The sequence below is a fragment of the Kogia breviceps genome, chromosome 6 (assembly GCF_026419965.1).
Source record: "Kogia breviceps isolate mKogBre1 chromosome 6, mKogBre1 haplotype 1, whole genome shotgun sequence".
In the NCBI taxonomy this organism is placed as follows: Eukaryota; Metazoa; Chordata; class Mammalia; order Artiodactyla; family Physeteridae; genus Kogia; species Kogia breviceps.
This window is the reverse complement of record NC_081315.1, coordinates 54,318,334-54,339,940: the sequence shown is the minus strand read 5'-3', so window position 1 is coordinate 54,339,940 and position 21,607 is coordinate 54,318,334. Positions and strand designations below refer to the sequence as shown.

The window sequence follows — 21,607 nt, the reverse complement described above, 5'->3', positions numbered from 1 at the left end:
GTCCAGGCCCAGAGATTTATTTTTATTTGCCAAACTATTTGTTATTTTATAATTCCCAATTTTCTAAGGACTATCTCATCCTACAATAAAAGCTAGCATTTACAACTATTGTCACTACATAATCATAACCTAGCAGAATCCAGGGGTTCACCATTCTCTTTTTAATAGTAGTATTAACTTGCTATCCAGTAGGACTTCTGTGCCTTACATTTTGTGCCCAGTAGGAGATCTGGAATAATCAGTCTTGCTCTGTTCAAACTTTATGGGAGTCTTGTGATGGTTGTTGAACATCTCTGATTAAGCCCTTTAAAAGAGAGCTGCCACCCTTCTGGCACCTGCTGCATTATTAAAAGATTTGTTTCTTTATGTCAGAGATTCTATTAGAAAGGAGGTCAAGTTGGGATCCTGAATCACCTCTACAAGAAACATGGGTTCAGCTAGGGCTTAAATTCATTTATGAAAATATTAAAAAGCCAACAATAACTCCTATGGAACAATGTTATGACTTTACCAACTTTGTACTCTTTGAAAGGAAAAAACATCAACTTTTAATTACAAAGAAATACAGTGTCCCTTTATTTGCTATTGCAGTTCCTATTTCTAAGAAAGCTAAGTACATTTTAAAAGCACAAACAGATAAATAGTTCTGTAGTCTAAAATTTCCAATTCAAAAGCAAAGGGAGAATTCATAAAATGTGTTCTCATGCAAAGAACTGCCCATTTATCACCATTTGAAGAAAATGTATATGTGTTGCATACATATATATACACATAAAACACATGCTTGATTCATACACAAATAGCTAAGTTGGAAAAGATCAGGCTTTGAAAACTGGTCCTAGAAAATTGATTTATCCAGGCAAATTTGTATATGGGTCTCTGTATATACTTTAAATACAATAAGATTGATTACGAACAGAAGGTCATTTTGTTTACTATTTTCCAGAGAGAGCTTCTAACATTAAGAAGAACTGAAGTACAAAGCCATAAAAAGCAACAGTATTTCACTATATAACACAGTAGAGTTAAAATCATCACACCAGCTCCTTTTACATCTCATTGCTATCGGGGTAAGTTCTAATTCTTTTTTTTTTTTGCAGAATGCGGGGCCTCTCACTGTTGTGGCCTCTCCCGTTGCGAAGCACAGGCTTGGGACGCGCAGGCTCAGCGGCCATGGCTCACAGGCCCAGCCGCTCCGCGGCATGTGGGATCTTCCCAAACCGGGGCACGAACCCGTGTCCCCTGCATCGGCAGGCTGACTCTCAACCACTGCACCACCAGGGAAGCCCCGGTAAGTTCTAATTCTTGATCATTAATTCCTGTATGGGTTTTTCAGCACTTTTCCTACAAAGCACAATATCCCCATGTGTTGTTGTTTTTTTAAATAAATTTATTTTATTTATTTATTTTTGGCTGCATTGAGTCTCCGTTACTGTGCGCAGGCTTTTCTCTAGTTGTGTTGAGCGGAGGCTAATCTTCGTCGCTGTGTGTGGGCTTCTCATTGGTGGCTTCTCTTGCTGTGGAGCACGGGCTCTAGGTGCGCAGGCTTCAGTAGTTGTGCCTCGTGGGCTCTAGAGCACGGGCTCAGTAGCTGTGGCATGTGGGTTTAGTTGCTCCGCGGCATGTGGGATCTTCCCGGACTAGGATTCGAACCCGTGTCTCCTGCCTTGACAGGCGGATTCTTAACCACTATGCCACCAGGGAAGCCCTCATGTGGGTTTTTAATTGTAGATTCCTGAGCTGACAGTTGAGATATGTTGATGATCACATTGTTTTTAGCTCTTAGGGTGTAGGTTTCCTTGGACTTTTCTCTTTTTTGGCAGAGATGGAGGCGAAAAGCAGTTGACTCTGCTGTTGCCAAAGGCCAGCCAGTGTGCAAAAGGGTAGATGTAGATGTTGATGACCCGCAGTTCATTCAGAGACAGGTCAACATAGTCTGAGAGCATCATCAGAGTCCACAGGGGCAGCCAGGAGAGAATGAAAAGCAGGGCCACAGTCAGGAGCATCTTAATGGCCTTCTGCTGCTTCTTGGACACCATGTGCCAGGACACCACCTGGTTCTGTTTGCCTGAGTGGGGCACTGTTGTCTTGGAGAATGCAATTCCAATCCTTCCATACGTGATGAGGATGAGGGACAGGAGCCAGGTAGATGTTAGCAAACAGGACAGTGGTATAGAGCTTCCTCATTTCCCTATTTGGCCAGCCTTCTTGGCACCAGTAGACTGGTTTTATTCTGGGAGTTGAGTCTCACTCGGTAATGTTTTTCTTCCTGGACGTGTAACATTATTGCAGATGGGGACATAATGGCGATGGCCAGGATCCAGATGATCATAATGATGACAGACACTGTCTTGATAGTGAGCTTTGGTTTAAAAGGGTAGACGACACACCGGAACCTGTAATTAAAGGCAAATATCAGTGAAGGACTGCCTCATAACTTCTGACCAAGTCATTAATTAAATTTATTTCAGTAATTACAGTCTTCCATACATTTTCCCCCTCAAATATTGAAAGTTACTGTTAGTAGGGAGGCGTGCATTACCAGTTTCTGTAATTAATATATGAGATAAATTTCAACTCAAAAAATTAATGAGTGGAGTATATCAGACACTATTAATAATCAGAGTACTATTGTAACTAGTCAACATTGAGCATGAGTGTTTAATATTCTGTTCCAGGCTCCTTTCCATTGGTTTGCATGGATTGCCTCTGTAAGCTTTCGTATTTAAAAGATGGGGAAAAGGCTTAGAAAAGGTAACAAATCTTGCCCATAATGACACATGATTTTTACACATGTATTTTGGCTCCAGAGCCCATATTCTTAAATGTCCCTTCATGCCCTCCTGTGGTCCCCTCACACATGATCTGTGTGCTTGGCCATGCAACTTGCCTTGGCCAGTTAGTTGAACATTAGCAAGCATGGCATAAGCAGAAGCGTGAGTGATTTCAGCTACAAGACACAGAGTAGGAGAACCACATAGAGGCACCCAGCCAATCCACAGAGTTGTGACGAATATTAAAGCGTTACTGTTTTAACACTACGTGTTCTGGTGGTTTGTTTCACAGCTATGAGTCTGAGAGTTTCCATGATGAGTTCTGTTGATGCACCTTCCCAGTGTTCTGTGTCCTCTGTTGAGCATGACAATTATCAGTATGTAGAGTAAGCCTGATTCATTTTACTGCTATTTTGTTATTGTGATTCTTAATTTTGTTATTACTGGTATTCAGTATGTTCATTAGAAGAGAGTCATACTATTATGCAACTGTATAACATTTTATATTTTTCAAAGTACTGTCATCTCTTGAATCTTCTTTGATTTTTGTGATGACTCTATAAAATTGAAAATGATTACTTTCCAGATCTGCAGGTAAGGAAACTTAGAGCTTTTAAGTGGCCCATCAGCAACTCCAGACAAATTTATCTTATCTTTCTATAATGACTAGTTATCTTGAACTTTGACTGCTCCATTGTCCTTCACCGAAGGTGTAAGCTCTTCTGTCTTAAATTCCAAGTTTTCATCTAGTCTTCTAATCATTGAATTCTCCCATTTACTCACCCTTAAATTATGGGTAACTTCAAAAATGCAATTCTAGGTATTTTGCTCTTTTTGTAAACCAGCTGTTGAAACTTCAAATATTATTTTGTCATTTATTCATTCAACAAATAGTCTATGATATGTTGTTAATAGCAGCCCAAACTAAGACATGCATCATCCCTAATTATTTAATCTTAAAATATGGAAACTTCAGTGGTTTTATTTTATTATTAAACCCTTGGTGTGTGTGTATATTATATATATATATATATATATATATATATATATATATATATATATATATATATAAGCCTTGCTCTTAAAAGGGTACATATTATGGATACAATTTTAAGCAGATATACCCAAATTTAATAGATTATGCATTTTTCACTGGTTAGGTGGATTAGTTGCAGATATGCCCAATTTTCTGGATTCAGAGTTTGGTGCTGACCTACCTATCTACTGCTATTGCAACTAAAGTAAAGACTGAAGCTGCAATGGATATTCCCTGGACCAAGCCACTGATCTTGCACATTTTACTTCCAAAAGGCCATCCTGAAAGGGAAATGGGACAGTTAGTCTTTGGAAAGATCATATGTATATTTTTTAATTTCACTGAAATTATGAAGAGAAAGACATGAAATTAGACAGATAAAACTGTTTCCTAAATGATATCCAGGGAACAATCAATGTTTCCCATTATTTTCATTAATACATTCAGATCTCTGTTTTTCAGTATACTAATAAGGTCAAAACTTACACAGTAGTTTCAACATTCTATACACTGTAATAAATGTTTTGCATCTATTAACATATATAATCCCCACAACAGGCTTTTGAAGGCTTTATTATTCTCCTCATGATATAGAATATGTAACAAACACACAAATATCACATACCTTGCCACACAGCTAGTTAGAAGCATATTAAGGATTTAAACCCTAGCAATATGGTTCCAGAGGCCAAACCATTAACCCTTATGTAATAATGCCCTTTAAATGAATAAAACAGGAAGAATATTGTTTCTCTAATTTGGAAATGTATTCCATAAATTATGAAGAATCAGGAGTCACATGTATAACAAATAAAGTTAATATTTAATTATATATAATCTAATGACATGATTTACCTCAGAGGTACTTTGTTATGGAGTGAATGTGTTCCCTCCCAAAGTCATATACTGAAACCTTAACCCCCAATGTGATGGTATTTGAAGGTGGGGCCTTTGAGAAGTAATTAGATGTAGATGAGGCCATGGGGATTGTGCCACATGATGGGATTAGTGCCCTTATAAGAAGAAGAAGAGAGCGTGAGACCTCTCCCCATGTGCACGCACTGAGTAAAGGCCATGTGAATACACAGCAATCTACCAATCAGAAAAAGGACCCTCACCAAGAACCCGACCATGCTGGCACCCTCATCTCAGACTCCTAGCCTCCAGAACTGTGAAATTAAATGTCTGTTGTTTAAGCCACCCAGTCTATGGTATTTTGTTATAACAGCCTAAACTGACTAAGACATACTTGGAGAATAAAGAGCACTTTGCACGAACAAAAGTAGTCTGTTTGAATAACTTCCTAACTGAACTCCAGTTACTAGAATATTTATAAAAGAAATTGGTAAAATTATTATATTTGATATTTAATATCAATCAAATCAAATTTAGAGTTTGATATTCTACACGCACCTCTGCTCTTACAGGAAAGTAACACTATTTCTTCCATTAGCAAATATTCTAGTTTCCCAAGAGATGAATGTTACATATGGCTGAGATTTTTTAAATTTATCTTTTAAAAAATATCCTATAGCTTATTTTAAAAATACTCTTATCTAATTAAAAATATTCCCAATAACCTAAATAAGCCAAGCATACTTAAAACAACATTCTGTCGTCTATCCAGACCATCTCAAAATTGGTGCTTGAATGGCTTGATGCCACAGTGATGCAGGAGGATAGAGTGAAATTACATATACACTCTGCACGTTCTCCTACTGCAGGTCCAGAGACCCATTCAGCTCCACAATGCAGCTGCCAGTTTTATAATCCCTATGGCAGTAGATTAGAGAATTTCCTTCTGGGGCAAGTGATCCTTCCAAGAACACTGACATATTTTCACTGGCAGATTCTGATAGCTGTGGATTTCCCAATGAATGACCCAGACTAGTGAAGCCAAGAGTGGGCCTAACCTCAAACCCCAGTCCTGCAGAGGTTCAAGGCAGCCACATAGTACCTCACTCTGAAATACAAGCAGCTAAATAGTAGTTGACTATTAGGGAAACCTCAACCATAAAAGAAAGAAACTAAAACAAATAGGAAGAATGAAACAGGAGAAAACTAATCTGAATCAGGTAGACAAAAAATTAAAAAACAAAGAAAATTACTACTCATAACCTCAGAGATAAAATACATGTTGTCCATGAAAAATATGTGCATGATAGTACAAGGAACACAAAGAATATAAAAATAGCTCAAAGAATTTAAAATATGATAATAGAAATGGCGGTTGACTTTTTGTCAACAAAAAGTTTGGAAGAGGAAGTTGAGAAGATTTTTGCAAGTAGAATAATGAGGAGAAGAAAATGGAAGAAAAAAATGTTTTAAAGAACGGCAACATAGCACCTCCAATATCTGATTAATACGAGTTGAAGAAAGGAAAATGTAGAACTCTGCAAGGAAATTCCCCAGGACTGAAAGCATTCATTTTTTGATTGAAAAGACCTCGTTTGTGTCTAGCACAAAAAAATGGAAAATAAAGACTTACATCAAGGCTTAAATGCCTGAAATTCAGAACACTTGAGGTAAAGAGAAGTTCTAAAAGCTTTTTGGAAGAAAAGAAAAATACAAGTCATAAATAAAAGAAGCAAGGGTCAGATAGCATCAGCAGCAACACCAAATTTCTCAACATTAACAATAGAGCAATCTCTTTAAATATTTTTAGGGAAAAAAAAAGTCCAGCCTAGAATACTTTATCCAGGTAACTATAATGAAGTGTGAAGGCAGAATAAAGATATTTGCACTACAACATCTCAAACATTTTTTATCTCAGTGCACCCTTTCACAAGAAGTTAATAGGGGAATAAACCAAGAAAAAAGAAATGGCATCCAGAACACAGGGGATTGAGCATAAAGAGAGGTGAAGAGAATTGTTAGTTTCTCAGTGAAGGAACATCCCAGAGCAATAGCTGAGCTCCATACCTGGAGAGCAATGTGTCTTGATAGGCCAAGAGGATAGAGAGTACCTGGAGGGGTATCTCCAGGAAAAAAGATGCCATTTACATTTTTTTGGATGTGTTTTCCATATGTTTGAAGGTATTGACAAGAAATTTAACTCTCCTGGAAGAGAATCTGAACATACATTATTGATAGGTACACTCCCAAAACACTAAGCAAATCAAAATATGATGCCCCTATTAAAGCCAGGAAAACAAAAAACATTTTATAAGAGAAAAAGTTGGTATCATAGTACTCTACTTGGCTCAGCAAGAGGTAAGATACATATAATAATAGGAATGCATACTCTAAATATTGATTTAACAAAAACCTATGATATACTCATATTGAGAGAATGAGGGAGGTAAAGACTGTGAATGTATATTTGTGGTTCTGCATAAATGCATCTGCTTGAATTTGTACCACGTTTCAGCCAGTCATTTTGTTTTTCCAATTTCACATTCAGATACTCAGTTTCTACGGATTTATGTTCTTTTGTCCTAGTGCTGTCAGTTCAGTGGAGTTTGGTGAGGGAAACCACCCCTTGGGGTAGAAGAGGATAATGAGAACTAAATTACATCTTCTGCAGTCTGATAATATATTAGAATAAAAACATGTTATTTAGAAATGTGGTAGTAATTACCAAAAATAAAGGCAAAAAACTCTGGATGTGGCTGCCTCCTGGGAATGGGAATCAGGGGTAAGAAAGGGTACTGTATATGAAAAACTCTTAAATAATAATTTAATTATAGATATTTAGGGGGGACATATTGAGAGCATTTCTTATTGGTAAAGTAAGTTTCTTGAGAGCAACAAAAATTTTTATCAATTCTTTCACTCTCTTTTTGTCTAGCACAGTATCTTAAAAATGTACATCCTTAATAAATATTGTATTTTAATTACAAGCATCACAAAAACACAGAATCTATGTAGTACTTGATGATAGAATAGGCAATCTAAACTCTCCCTGACTCCCACTCCAGAGAAAGGAAAGAAACAGAAGTAAATTCTAAAGAGAAACCTCTTATTCTTCAGTAAACCGATGTTGAATGCCACAGACAGGAAATAACTATGATATGGCTCATGTTGATCTAAATATTTTTTGATATGCTGCTTTGGTTTCATTTTTTTCTCATACAGATTTAGAATATGTATATATTGAGTGCTGTTCATTAGTTAATACAACACATATTTATTAAGCAGGTACTATGCACCAAAACTGTACCGGGAGGCATAGATACGCTGTTCCTGTACTTCCAGCGTGTATAACGTAGTGCTAAAGAAGTGGTAATAAGGACCCAGAAGTACTCTAGGGTAATACTCGAACTATTACTTATGTTGCACATGTAAATTACCACTATATGAATGAAACTACTGCTGTGTGAGAAATTGCTACTGTTCTCCATCTTCCATCAAAAACTGTTGGAAATCTCTCAGCCAACCACAAGAGGGCTTAAATATCTATTTATATTAGATCGAAGACATTGCATCAATTGAAACCACACGTTCTTTGAACTTTACAGTCCATAATATTCTTAATATTTCTACTATATTATATGTGCCCTGAACTGTTAAGCAAATTCAAAGTCTTCAGTAAGAAGTGTCACCATTCACTGATGACCTTCAGTGAACACTCTGTAAAAATAACGGCTTCCACATTTCGTCTCTGTCACTTGTTCTATTTTTCTCCATAATTCTTCTTATTCTCTGAGTACTATATAGCTATTGGTTTGTTGTTTTTATCCTCCTTTAGCATGTAGACCCCATGAGGACAGCTACTTGGAGCAGTTCTTAGAACTCATTAAATATTTGTGAATGAATGGATGCTGCTGCCATGGCTTCAGGGATATGGGACAAATATTTTCTCATAGTATGTTTGAGCTGCATGCACATCAACATACCTGCTATAATATTGTCCAGCAGCATGATAGGCATACAGAATATGCCAACTAGTAAATCACTTATGACCAGGTTCAAGGTGAAGAGATTAGTGACCGTGTGCATATGTTTGTTCCTCATTACAATAAAGCAAACCACTGTTATTTCCCACCATGCATAGGAAGAAGATCAGAAAGTAGGAAATAATGAAAATCACTGCCATTTGAGGCTGGTGAAGATAGTAGTTCACATAGGTGATATTGCTATCTGCATACAAATCATGCTTTGTGTCACTGACACTCCAAATGTGACGCCAGTTTTCTGAAGAGTTTGAGTACCAGTTTTCACTCATGATGGACCTGAGCAAAGAAGACACAGAAAAGAAAAACATGATTAGAAACCAGGAGAACTTAAGTTTAAGAGAGTTTAAGAGAGATGCTTTTAAAATACTACGGAATTTTTTTTATTGGAGTATACTTGCTTTACAATGTTGTGTTAGTTTCTGCTGTACAATGAAGTGTATCAGCAATATGTATATATATTGATGGGCCTTCTATAATAATCCATAGATTTTGCATAAAAATGAATTATAAATAAGGCATTCAAATTATTAGGATTTTAATCAAGAGCATTTGAAAATTCCACTTTGTGCCACAAGTAACAATTATTATTATATTGTATTTCCTTGATATACTCTATATTATTCACTTCTTTACTATACCTTCTATCCACTTGTGAAGTTTCAAGAGAAACACTCCAAAACTCCTCTTCCTTCTGCCTTCAGATATCATAACCTGTCAAAACCTACTTGTTCTGCTAACTAACACGCTAACTCACATGCCATGAACTTTCCTGATATTTGAATGAGATGAAGTATCTACATCTTCAGAATTTCCATTGAAATAAGCTTCTTACATTTTCCTTGTTCTGCTTTAACTCCGTTAATTGGATATTCTTTTTATACACTTCTGTATGTTGACATAGCCACAAAACTGTGAATTTCTTAAAATAGGTCTGGGTTACTTATCTTGGTTTCACATAGCATAATTCAGTTCACATAATATGTATTCAATAAATATTTATTGAAAATTTATAAATCTTAAGAAAGACATTTCAATCAATGTGTGTCAGAGGTCCCCAAGAACACTCCCAGGTTTGGTGGTTTATTAGAAGGACTCACAGGACTCAGCATATAGTATATTCACTGATAATATTTATTATAGCAAAAGGATCCAAAGCAAAATCAGCAAATAAAAAGGCACATAGAGTAAAATCTGCAGGAAACCAGGCACAGGCTTCCAAGAGTCCTCTCTCAGTGAACATGCTTAATTCCTCCAGCAACAAGTTTGAGTTTGACAACATGTGTGAAAAGGTTTTTAATTAGAGAGTGGTCATATAGGCAACTTCTTTTTAGTATATATCAAAATTCCAGACTCCCAGATGGAAAGTAAGCGTGCAGCATGAACTATGTGGTCGTACAAACAAACTAGGCACAGTGAGCCACTCTACCATTTAAGGAAACTTTATATCAGTATAAGGAACTGTTTAGAACTTAAGTTCCCAGACTAAACCACGGCCCAACATGCAAGCAGGCCTTTCGAAAGACAGCAGTCTCAGGCCTACCTGTTAACTCTTTTTTTCATGCCCTGTAAATTGGACAGAAGGTTGGCTATACGTGTCCTTAAATGAAAATCAATTTGACAGTGGAGTAAACAAGTTTGTTACTAATATAAAGTAACTCAAAGAGGATCATTTTTCTCCAACAGTTCCCATTATTTTGCCATTTAATTTCTTCCCTTTCCTCAAATTTTTAAAGTTCATCTTTGCTTTTCTGTATTTCATATTCCTAAGGCCATATAAAAGCAAGAAGTGAAAAGCAAAGTGAGCAAGGGATGAGGTGAGGGCTTGGAGAAGAGAAAAAGAAAGGAATTTGAGTAGAACCAAATGTAGACTGCTATACAAAGTCAAGCTGAGAATGTCTTTGGGGTCTAGAGACACACTGAGAATACCTACCAGTTTGAGAAAAATCATTTCAGTCAAAGTCTCCAAAAGAGAAGCGTTCACACAAATATTTAAAGATATTTGTACCTAAGACAAGGAAGCACTTTAAATACAAATGAGAAAGGCATGAGAAAAATGTAGGTAGCTAAGAGTTACTAATGAAAACCATCTGCCTGTGGATTCAGTTAGAGCTGGCAAGCATATGGGTAGAATATATCATAAGACGTAATGCTTTATATTTGCACATTCTTTTTTCTTCTACCTGGCTGAAAGCAACCGTGTGTGTCCAAAGCAGATATGCATCCATGGTATATCTCTTGCGATAAGAGTGTTAGGAGGGTTAAGATGGAATCTTCTGGTGTATTAAATTAAACTCCATGTCAGCCATTTGAAAGAGAAGTGTCTCTTTTCTTCCAATAGATTTTTGAGAAACTAAAATCATATTTTGTTTTGGGGGCCACCATGGGTTTCACTATTCCTATTATTGGCTTGCTAACTATGTTTGGCAAGACAGCATGCAAAATGGAATACAGAGAGTCAAACAAAGAACCTGTCGTATTTAAGTGTTATTTCCTCCTGACATGCAATTATAAAACTTTTGTACATGAGGTCATAGTGTTGGCCATTAGATTGACCTATAATGTGACTTTGGGGACAACATCATCACCCATAGTATTACTATAGTGAGGCAGAGAAAAGTCAGGTCCTGATTGATCCTAGGGAAACTCACTTATCTCAGTGTAATGCATCAAAGACAACTGCTCTTTGCTGTTCATACATCTGACATCTTTCTCACCGGGCATTTAAAATTTCCATACAGTTGATTAAAAAGTTTTAAATAAAATGTACCCCTGGTTGAACACCTTTAAAACCAAAATTATTTAAAGTGTACTCTGTGAATCATATTCATTCCTAGATGAAATAATATAAGGAATAAGAAAATTGAGTATACCAGTTTTAGGAAGGCAAATTTACACTCTACCCATACAGATGATTCAGTAGTTTTGGAATATTTCATTGAAAAGGTGTGACGTCCTTTTAATAACACAAAGTCTGGATTTTACAAGTTAGTATTTACATGTTAGTAACTAAATTGTAAACATAAGCCATTTTACCATGAATTAGTCTTATATTCTTTATTTCTACATGGGAAAATATGTGATAAATAAAATACTTGTTTGTGAGATTTCTTTACCATTCATTCATCTTCAACTCTGGAGAGAAAACAGATATAATAGGACAAACTTCATGAGCTCCATTTAGAACCCCAAGTTACTACAACTTATTCAGACTCCTATCTATAGGAAGAGAGTCTAGGACTTCAGGAAGAGAAGTCAGGGGAAGAAGTTATTCAAAATTTTTTTCTTCCTGTAATTGTACTTGCCAAAACACTAACAGTAGATTACTCTGGGAGATGGAATGGTTGGATATTATCTTTTTTCTTTTTTCCTTATATGTTTCTCAACTTTTTTCCTGTTTCCAGATTTTTTTTATAGTCTGGAAAAAATGCTTCCATATTATTGTCAGAATTCAAGTCTACAGAATAAAACCAGATGACATAGCTTAAGCTCTTCTTATAAGTTCACAGTAGTAATAGGTCATATACTGGCTAGATGAGATATTATTTTACCCCAAATAGTTATATCTTCCAAATTTCAATTAGGAAAGAATCCATAAAGACTCTAATTTATTAGGTTTAAATATACTGTAATATACTGTCTCACACATATCACAGAAAGAATTGGTCATCTGAAAGAACAGTCTATATTCTTTATTCTTGTATCAAAGACTCATTAAAGGGACCAAGTTGGCAACTGTCATCAAGCATTGGCTACTTAGACTGTCAGACACACCAAAGCCAACTATGGCCAGCATTCTCCATTTTTGTCATCCTTCTCTCTTTGGGCTTTCTCCTATTGCCTCTATTATTATTTACTGTATTCTTCATGTTTTCCTTTTAATTTCCATGTATTTATACAAGGAAGGACTTAAGGACAGGAAGGTGGCAGTATTTACTTCTATCTGTTAGATTATGTAATCTAAATTCTGATGATTATCATTAAAAGGTATTACAGTTATTAAGTAACTAATTTAATAATTCTGAACCGAGTAAATTAAATGCAAGCAGTTATGACAACTTAGATTGCTAAAATAACTGAAGAGGAGAGACAGAAAAAACAGCAAGAACAAAAATGTTGTAAACACACATGCTCAGACTAGGGGTGAATCAATGGCAGTAACTACAAGACATATAGTAATACCACCTAATATTTCTATTTTCAAAGCACTTTCAAATATATTACCCTAGGACACCAGCATCAAGGAAGCATAAAATGTCTCTCCTTTTTCCACCCCCTTTTAACAACTAAAATTTGGCATCCATTCATGAACCAAAGTGCCTCTGTGGGAGCTGTGGATCCAGCACCAAATGCCAAGGGACTCCGGAGGAGTCTCGCCCCCCTGTGCATTGCTTAATAGGCAGACAGACTTCATATGGGTCTTTGGAAGCAGCAGGAGCCCATGAACTGGCTCCAGCTCTTCTCAGCCACAGTCTGGGAAAACGTGCAGACTGATGATATGGGAAGACACCACAGAAGGGAGAGCTTTTGTAGAAGTCCAGGCTGAGGAGAGATTCCAGCACTCCTTTGGATCAAAAAGAGTTTGGAAGCATCAGAGAGGGTAAGAGGAGCTTTGCCAGCATCACCCTCCCATCTGGTGCTGATTAATAGCCAATATTGGGAGAGAACCCTTGAACTTCTTTTCTCTGGAGAAAGAAGATTGGATTCTCATTAATCCGTATTGTTAAAAAAAAAAAAGACACATTGCCCTGAGTGATACTGTAAGTTTCACTAATGTAAGGTGTGTCAAATGTTACATAAATCTCTGTCACAGCTAAATGGTGTAATAGAGCGTTTGTAAGTTCAGTGATATAATTAAATGAAAATCAGATGTATGTAAATGATGCTCCTCGAGATAAATGCTTTAAGAAGCTGAGTTGAAACCTCTGATGGATATAAAACGTGTTAAACTAGATTTTCCAGAGGAGGAAGTGAATTTGACTTTAGAAACATTGCACATTCAATTAACTGTCTCCATTAAATCATATCAGAAGGTTCAAATAACTGTGCACAATTGAAGGTATCAGTAATTGAGATGGCAAAAGGATTTCAAAAGAGCTTGAAAGAGTTATGGTCACTGTGAACATGCTTTATTCCTACTCCTCATTGGGTATTTCAAATCTTGGTGGTCATCAAGGTAATAGAAACATTATTCTTTGTTTAAAATACTAAAAAGTGTAGTCAGACAAATAATAATAACTTTAGAATTTTGTGGCAAAGAAATAGTAACTGAGGTCAGAGAGTGAACTGTTGAAGGCGTTGAAAAAGCTGGCTGGTAACCCACTTTCTCCCAAAACATTGGGAGAAAGCCCCCAGAGAAAGAAAAGAAGGCTGATGATTCAGACTAATGTTCTTCTGGATGTAATAATTGGACCTCCAGGTAGAGTAATGCTATTTTCTAAGATGATGGCCTTTGAAGAGGTATGACTCCCTAGAAAATGTCATGTAAGCTGAGATATAAAATGGAGATATTTCATGAACTGAACACTCACTCTGCTGTGATAGGTGATACCACAAAACCTAACTTAGAGACCTCATCTTTTACTCTGGGCCAGAGAGTGAGCATCTAATGCAGGAAGAGGGGTCCTAAAGAGCCACCTTCAGTATCCTAGACCTTCTTTGATTAGTCCCTTTAATTGTTTTATATCTTTGAAATTATTAGTATGTCATGAAAATGAGTAAGATCTCTGATTTCAAGAAAAGTAATTCAGGTTTTAGCTATAAAATACAATATGCACAGAGAACTGAATAATCTTTCAGGGCCTTATATCTAGAAATGTGCAATCTAATATTTCAGTATATCTCCTACTGGCATTTATACTATTTTTACATAAATTTCCCGGGGAGAATGATAATATTATTTTTAAGGAGGTAACACCTTCTACTGGGGTGAGAACTGTTTCACTTCGAAAAATACTTGGAGGAGTTCTCTTCCTGTGAGAAGGCAACTGTCCCAATAAAACCTTACCCTCTAGGTCATAATGACATTGAGTAGAATACCCCAAGATAGAGTTAAGTACTTTATTATCCTTAAAATTTTTATTACCTTAAGTACTTTATTACCTTTGAGTATTTTAATATCACCTCTGTGCTGGGAACTATGGTAATTGCTTTATGTGTGTCATTTAATCTTTCCAGTATGAGGTAGCTACTAACTATATCTCAATTTAATATATAAGGAAAGTAAGACAGGAAAATGTTAAGTAACCTGACCCAGGTTTCACAGCTGATAACTGGAAAAGTTGGGAAACATATAGAGAGAGTCTCCTAAAAGTAGAGGGTCAGCAACATAGGTGAGGGGGTGGGCCAGTTGAGAGTCGGAAACTGACCAGAAAAAGGTTCAGTGAGATGAATATGACCAAGGAACTTCTAGAATCTATCATGTCTAATATTTAATTTTAAACTAACTTTTGTACTACTCCCTGCCTACAACCCCAAATTGTCAGTGAGTCTATTAAGTATAACTGCCTTTGCAGGAGATATTTTTCAATTATCAAGGGAAATGTTCTAATGTTTGGGTTAGTGTAGGGCAGAGAGAAAAGAGCAGCTATAAAGGAAAAGATAGGAACAGGATTGCTTCATATATATCCAGAGAAATCCTGGAGATACTGGGAGGGGGAGACAGGTGGATCTCCAAAGCACATGGGATGGGGACAATTTTATTTGAATATAACAGCTACATTGAACAAGCATAACTTGTGAGATGCAATGTAAAAGAAACTGTATTTGTTTTCTGCTGACCCTTTAATTTTATTATTTGAGGCTAATTTCCCCATTGCCCCTGGGTAAAATTTGGAAGAAGTCTTAATACTTTCTAATCATTTTCTGATGATAAAAAGCAGCATAGTTCTTTATATAGCCAGACAAGTATAATAAACAAACTTTTAAATTTCCACCAAGGATGCCTCCTTGTCTGCTCTCTTTGCTGACCTGCTCTAGCATATCTCCATCTCCGTCTTGTCAATCTCAGTTTCCATCCTTGAGAGTTGTAGGTGGACAAGGTTAGGGAGATGGAAAGGAGCAGGAAAAGTCTCACTTTTCTTTCTAGGGTTGCCATGAGGTGTTCCTTGGACTGGACCAAGTTTTAAAGCTGACCCTTACTTCTGTGGGCACTTTCTTGGGCTCTTCAGAGACACAAACTATTGCCATGGATCTCTCATCGATAGTTCTCTTCATGTGAGGAAATTCATCTCTGGCGGCTGCTGGCTCTTTTCTCAGCCTCGAGAAATCCTACAGTTCACCCTGCTGTAGAGCATCAGAGTGAACCATGGTTCAGGTGTGTCAGTGACCTCAGCCCACAGTTAACACTCATGCATCTTTTGTCCAGAAAGACTCTAGAAGAGGAAGCTGGCCAATGCCACCAACTCTGTCATTCCACCATCAGTAAAACAACCAGCCAGCCAGGTCCTGGCACTTTGGATCTAGACTCCGGTATAAGGCAGACTCAAGTCCGCTGTCTTCTCTGAAACATTAAGTGCATCTGTTAAACTCTCTGTGTGTCTCCTTTAGTTCCATTTCTAAGCATGAATTGAGGGGCATGCAACCCTACTCCTCCATCCTGCAAGTAGATGACTCAACACATTCCCAACAAACCTCTCTCCCTATCCTCTTCTGATATCAAATTCTGGGCCTGTTTATCTCCTCAACCTGAGAATAAATGTTCCTCCTGATACTCCTTTACAAGTCTGCATGGTGGTCCCATATAATCATCTTGGGATTTTTGGCCGAAACTAAAACCGGAACAGTTCCATTTTAACATTCTGTTATGTAATTATCAGAAGGATAAACCCCAAAGGCCTAAGGATTTGTGAATATCCTAGCAAGTGGCACTCATGTTACTTAAAAGTTTCAAAATTGGAATTGTATTAAAAAGATATATTTGTATTCTTTTTGATATGTAGAAAAGTTAAAAGAATAAATCCTGAGTTCTCATTACAAGAAGTTTTTCTTTCTTTTTGTTGTATATTTATGAGATGATGGAGGTTAACTAAATCTACTATGGGAATTATTTCACAAGATATGTAAATCAAACCATCATATTGTACACTGTAAGCCTTATATGGTGATATATGTCAATTATTTTCCAATAAAACTAGGGGGATAAAAGGATACACTGTATTTGTTCCTGTCAAGAAATATTCTTTCCAAGAATGATTTTTCATTGATGACTATGGATCTTTGCAAGATGTACTAAAATTTATTTAACCTATCACCTAGTGTTGGACAATTAGACAATTTCCATCTTTTTTGGTGTTAAAGCAATATTTTGATATTTTATCTTTGCTTCTCTTCATTAGCATTTTCTAGAATACTCCTAGAATGGGAATTAACACATCAAAAGGTATGATCATTTTTCTGCTTGATAGATTTTGATAATGGTCTACTAGAAGGTTGGTCTTAATTCACATTTATTCTGGCTGTGTTTAAAAAGGTTTGTTTGTTCTCTTACCAGTAGTAGGCACTAAAATTCCCACCACTTCTTTTTTAACTTTGCCAAGTTACCATTTTTTTCAACAGTTAATTTCTTATTTAAATATACATTTAAGTACTTTAAGTACTAATGAAGTTGAACTTTGTTTCAGAATTTGGAATTTTTATTTTTTAAAGTGATTGTTTATTTCTTTTGTCTTTTTTCATATTGAAGTGTTCATTTATTGGTTCATAAGATCTTTCTTACTAGGAATTTTACTTTGTTAAATATGTTTCACATATTATTTCCAGTTAGCAATCTGCAATTTAATTTTTACGGTGCTTTTAGGTTGAAAATAAAAATATATCTGCTTATGTAGTAATAGATCATATTTTTTCTTTGTATTTTCTCTAAAATAATTTTTTCTGTAAACATGTATGTATTCACATATATTTTATACTATTTGAAGTAGTTTTTATGCTTTATAATTTTAATTATATATTCTTCTATATTATTCATTTAAAAAATCCATTTAAAATGAAAATGGTATTATCTCATGTCTGAGTTTTAACTAAGTTCCTTCATATTATGACTTAGCATTACTCAAATGAATGTGCTCAATTGTATCCCAGAAATCTGGCTGCTTTTTATTTACTTTCTGAACAGCTAAATTTACTTGTCAAAGTATATATATTGTGTTGAAAATTAAGTGAAAGTGTTTCAGATGTCAATTATACATCCCTTAAAAATATTAAATATAAATCATACCACGTATATTGTCAGTACTTCATACACTTCTAAAATCTAACATAAAATTTGCTGTTGTACTACAATTGTTTAAAATTCTATGTTCCTAATCATTGATCCTTAAATGTTTAGACTACAGAAAGATAACAGATTTCCCAAGAATATGAAAATGAATGATTATATGTATGTGTATCACTGAATCACTATGTTGTACACCTGAAACTAACACAACATTGTAAATCAACTATACTCCAATAAAAAAATTTTTAGTGTAGTAAAATATAAGTAAGAAGGGGGAGAGAACAAACCGTAGCAACAGAACTTATAAAATAGAAACAAACACACACACTAGAGCAACAACAACAACAACAAAAGATAACAGATTTCCCAATTTCTTGTGGCACCTAACAATACCCTATGATTGTATTCATTGCATATAAAACCTTCTTTAACTTGAATATCCCCTTGATGTTAGTAGCACACTTCTGGTTTTATGCCTGCAATCATTTTGAAGAAAGAACTGATTTCCAGGAGTTAATGATACCCATATCTTCTGGAAATACCAAATAAAGACAAGCACAAGAAAAGCACGAAGGGGAGAAACTAGTTTGGAGTCATACCTTAACATGGAAATTCCAATTGGTCCTAGGCATCCCCAGCCCACTTCATTCCACTCCCAGCTATATATGCTTTGGGGTTTATGAGGTTTCCATCTTGGATGATTTGAGTGGAAAGTGAGCACAGGAGTATTTAAACTAGGTAGTTTACCACTCTTCAGAAATGTATTAAAGCATTTTACATTTTCAACCAGGGATTTCACCGTATATCATTTTACATCTGGAACCATGTAAAATCTGAAACTAAGTAAATGTACTCAAAGACTTGTACTGTTGACCCAGTTAATAAATGTAAAAACCATTAAAAAAAAAAAAAGCCTTGTAAGCCTTTATGAAAAAGAGATAGCTGTACTATGGGTATCCTGGAAGCTTCAAGAAATTGAGATCCTCCTACTTATTATGAAATAGGGTCCCATGCCTGAAAAAAATGAAAAAAAAAAGCCAAAAGTAACAGACTTATCGTCAAGAGAAGCCTAGGACTGATGGGGCACACTAAGAGCTTTTGTTCTTATGGTAGCTTGTCTACTTCCTGTGTAGGAATGTTTTACGATCCACAGAAATGGAGAGAAGTAAATGCAGCTGAAGGCTCAGGTGGCTGAAGCAGCGATCCAGCTGAGCAGAAACGAGACTTTGCTATTTACTCCATCATAGTTTTTACCATTCCAGGACCTCTTCATTGCCAGGGAGCCACAGTTAAACTGTTCATTAAATATTCCAACAACAATGCCAATCCTCAAAAACATTATCACCTTTTGAGATTACTGCTGTTTTTCTTAGAACACATGATCAGATCGACATTTGCTATTTAGGGTAGCTTTTGATTGGGTCTGCTTTAATTTCTCATATTAAACGAGATGTGTTTCTTGAATTACTTCTGATAAGATTCATTTGGAAAGTTAATTTTTTTCTGATGAAGACAAATCAACACAAATTATTAATGAGTAATATTTTCTATTAGTACAGTTTAGAAATGGCATGGCACTATAACTTAGTGTCTCTTTGTATTTCCTTAAAGTCAAGGCTTCATAGGATTTCTCTTTCACTATAAACAATGCTTAGATTTTAAATTAGTAATTGAGGGGCTCAATGAAATGGTCTTTTTAATTTTCAAAATAGTCTAGAAGGCTCCCTAAACAGTTTTTATGAATCACATTATAGAACTGGCTCTCAAAACAAGGCAACTCTTAACAAATCCTTTGTGTTTGCATCTTCTAAGTTGGTCTCAGCCTATAATCTCTCCTCGTTCATCCATCCTGTATATTAAGTTGTAATTATAGTAATATAGTTTAGTAATTTCCTAAAATAGTATATTTTTTGTGTTTTCCTACTCTTTAGCATTCTTCAAAGGCTTCTCACTCCTACCAAGTGAAGTCCAAACTCATTAATCTAACATTCAAGTTCCTTCACAAACTAAACCCAGTGGATCTCATCACACTTCTCTTCAATTCTCAATACTCAGGTTATTCTACTAGTGGAACTAAAGGACTCAAATAGCTAAGGAGAATGAACCCATACCCATTAAATTTGTGGGAGTGGCTTAAACACTTAACAAATGACTTATACGTTTTCACTTCACAATATATCTGAATTTTTCAAAAACAAACATCGTACTTTCAATTAATTACTCCTGTAAAAATGTAATATTTCAGGAAAGTATGCTGCATGTCTTGTGGCTTTGTGGAACTCCTGGCTAACAGCCTCATGAGTATCCCAGATGGAGAATATATGTGCAGTCCTCAAGAGGAACATTCCACTCCAGCTAACTTTTTTTCCACACATTGTTCCTTGAGGGTGTCTTAGGGTTTTCCACTTCTTTGCCTTTGTACATGTTTTTACCCATTTTTAAATCATTACCCAGGGACATGTCCCTTTTGCTCTGTCTTCTTTAAACTCACAGTATACATCTTATCTCATCTAGGAAATTTTCATTGACTAGCCTAGTGTGAAATATATATTCTTCCCCCAAATCCCTAAATCACTTTAATTTTATGCCATGTATTTGATTATTGTAAGTCCTTGACTATCATGATATCTCTTATATCATATTGTATATAAGCTGTTTAAATATCTTACTTATATATAGCCTTGTTTAAGTATCTTACTTATGTCCCTATATCCAATTCCTCTAATTTAAATTTTATTGCCTTGAGGGAAAAATGTATTGTAAATGTCTGTCTCCCCTGAGGACCTACTCTATTCTCCTCTAGTCCTTTTTACAGATTGGGTATTTAACATAAATATGTTTATTTTGACTTTATCTTTGGAATCTTAGATTTCATGGGACTAAGTATATCTTTATCAAGAATTAATGTACAGAAGTCAGTGAATTGCATGGTATGTGAATTATCTCAATAAATTTGTTAAAAGGAAGTAATGTGCAGAACAAAGATTTTTGTGACAAAGTATTTATTTAATTTTTCTTAATGGAACTTTATTTTTTAATGTATAGATAAGTGGAAATAGAACAGATATTTCTTTTTCCTCTAAAGAAAACTAGCTCTTAAAAACTGTTTTCAAATAATTATATTTTAGCAACTGGGTACTGTCATTGACAAGAAAATGGAATCATTTATCTCAATATGAAGCTATGAAAAGGGAAAATGCATAGAATGCATAGAAAGATACTTCTCAGACCTCTGAGTTCTGCCTAGATTGTGGAAAATAACAGCCCTAAAGTAAACCATCTTCTTGCCAGTAGTTTTCTAACAACACTTAGGAAATTTCTGAAGTCTACATCACGTCCCATTCTCTGCTCTTTGATGTGTTCAGTTACAGCATAACTACTTTTTTGTTCAGATGCCATATTTTATTACACTTGTCAAACAAATTCAAGAAATTATATTAATAGGAAACCTCTTTTCCACAAGTCAATATCCTAATAATGATATGCAAAGGAAAAACAAAACAAGCAAACCTTCCTATCCTATCTGAGCTTAAAGATGACAAACAAATTGGGAAAAAAACAATACTGTTAATATTATTATTGTTTTTGTAACATTACTATTATCATTGTTATCATTATCATTATTATAGAGACAGGCATTTTCTACTAATAGCTAGAATTTTATTGAGTCACATATTAGCTGCTT

At 35.5% G+C, this 21,607-nt stretch overlaps 1 protein-coding gene across 1 annotated transcript in view; it reads right to left on the bottom strand.

The window, feature by feature from the left end:
- Window positions 1-928: 928 nt before the first annotated feature.
- NPFFR2 (neuropeptide FF receptor 2) overlaps window positions 929-21,607 on the bottom strand; it is a 69,566-nt gene continuing 48,887 nt past the window's right edge. The window contains 7 exon segments of the mRNA XM_067036928.1: window positions 929-1,841; window positions 1,843-2,136; window positions 2,138-2,227; window positions 2,229-2,396; window positions 3,992-4,091; window positions 8,649-8,787; window positions 8,789-8,984. Coding sequence (XP_066893029.1) covers window positions 1,607-1,841; window positions 1,843-2,136; window positions 2,138-2,227; window positions 2,229-2,396; window positions 3,992-4,091; window positions 8,649-8,787; window positions 8,789-8,977 — 1,215 coding nt within the window. The 5' untranslated portion in view covers window positions 8,978-8,984 and the 3' untranslated portion in view covers window positions 929-1,606.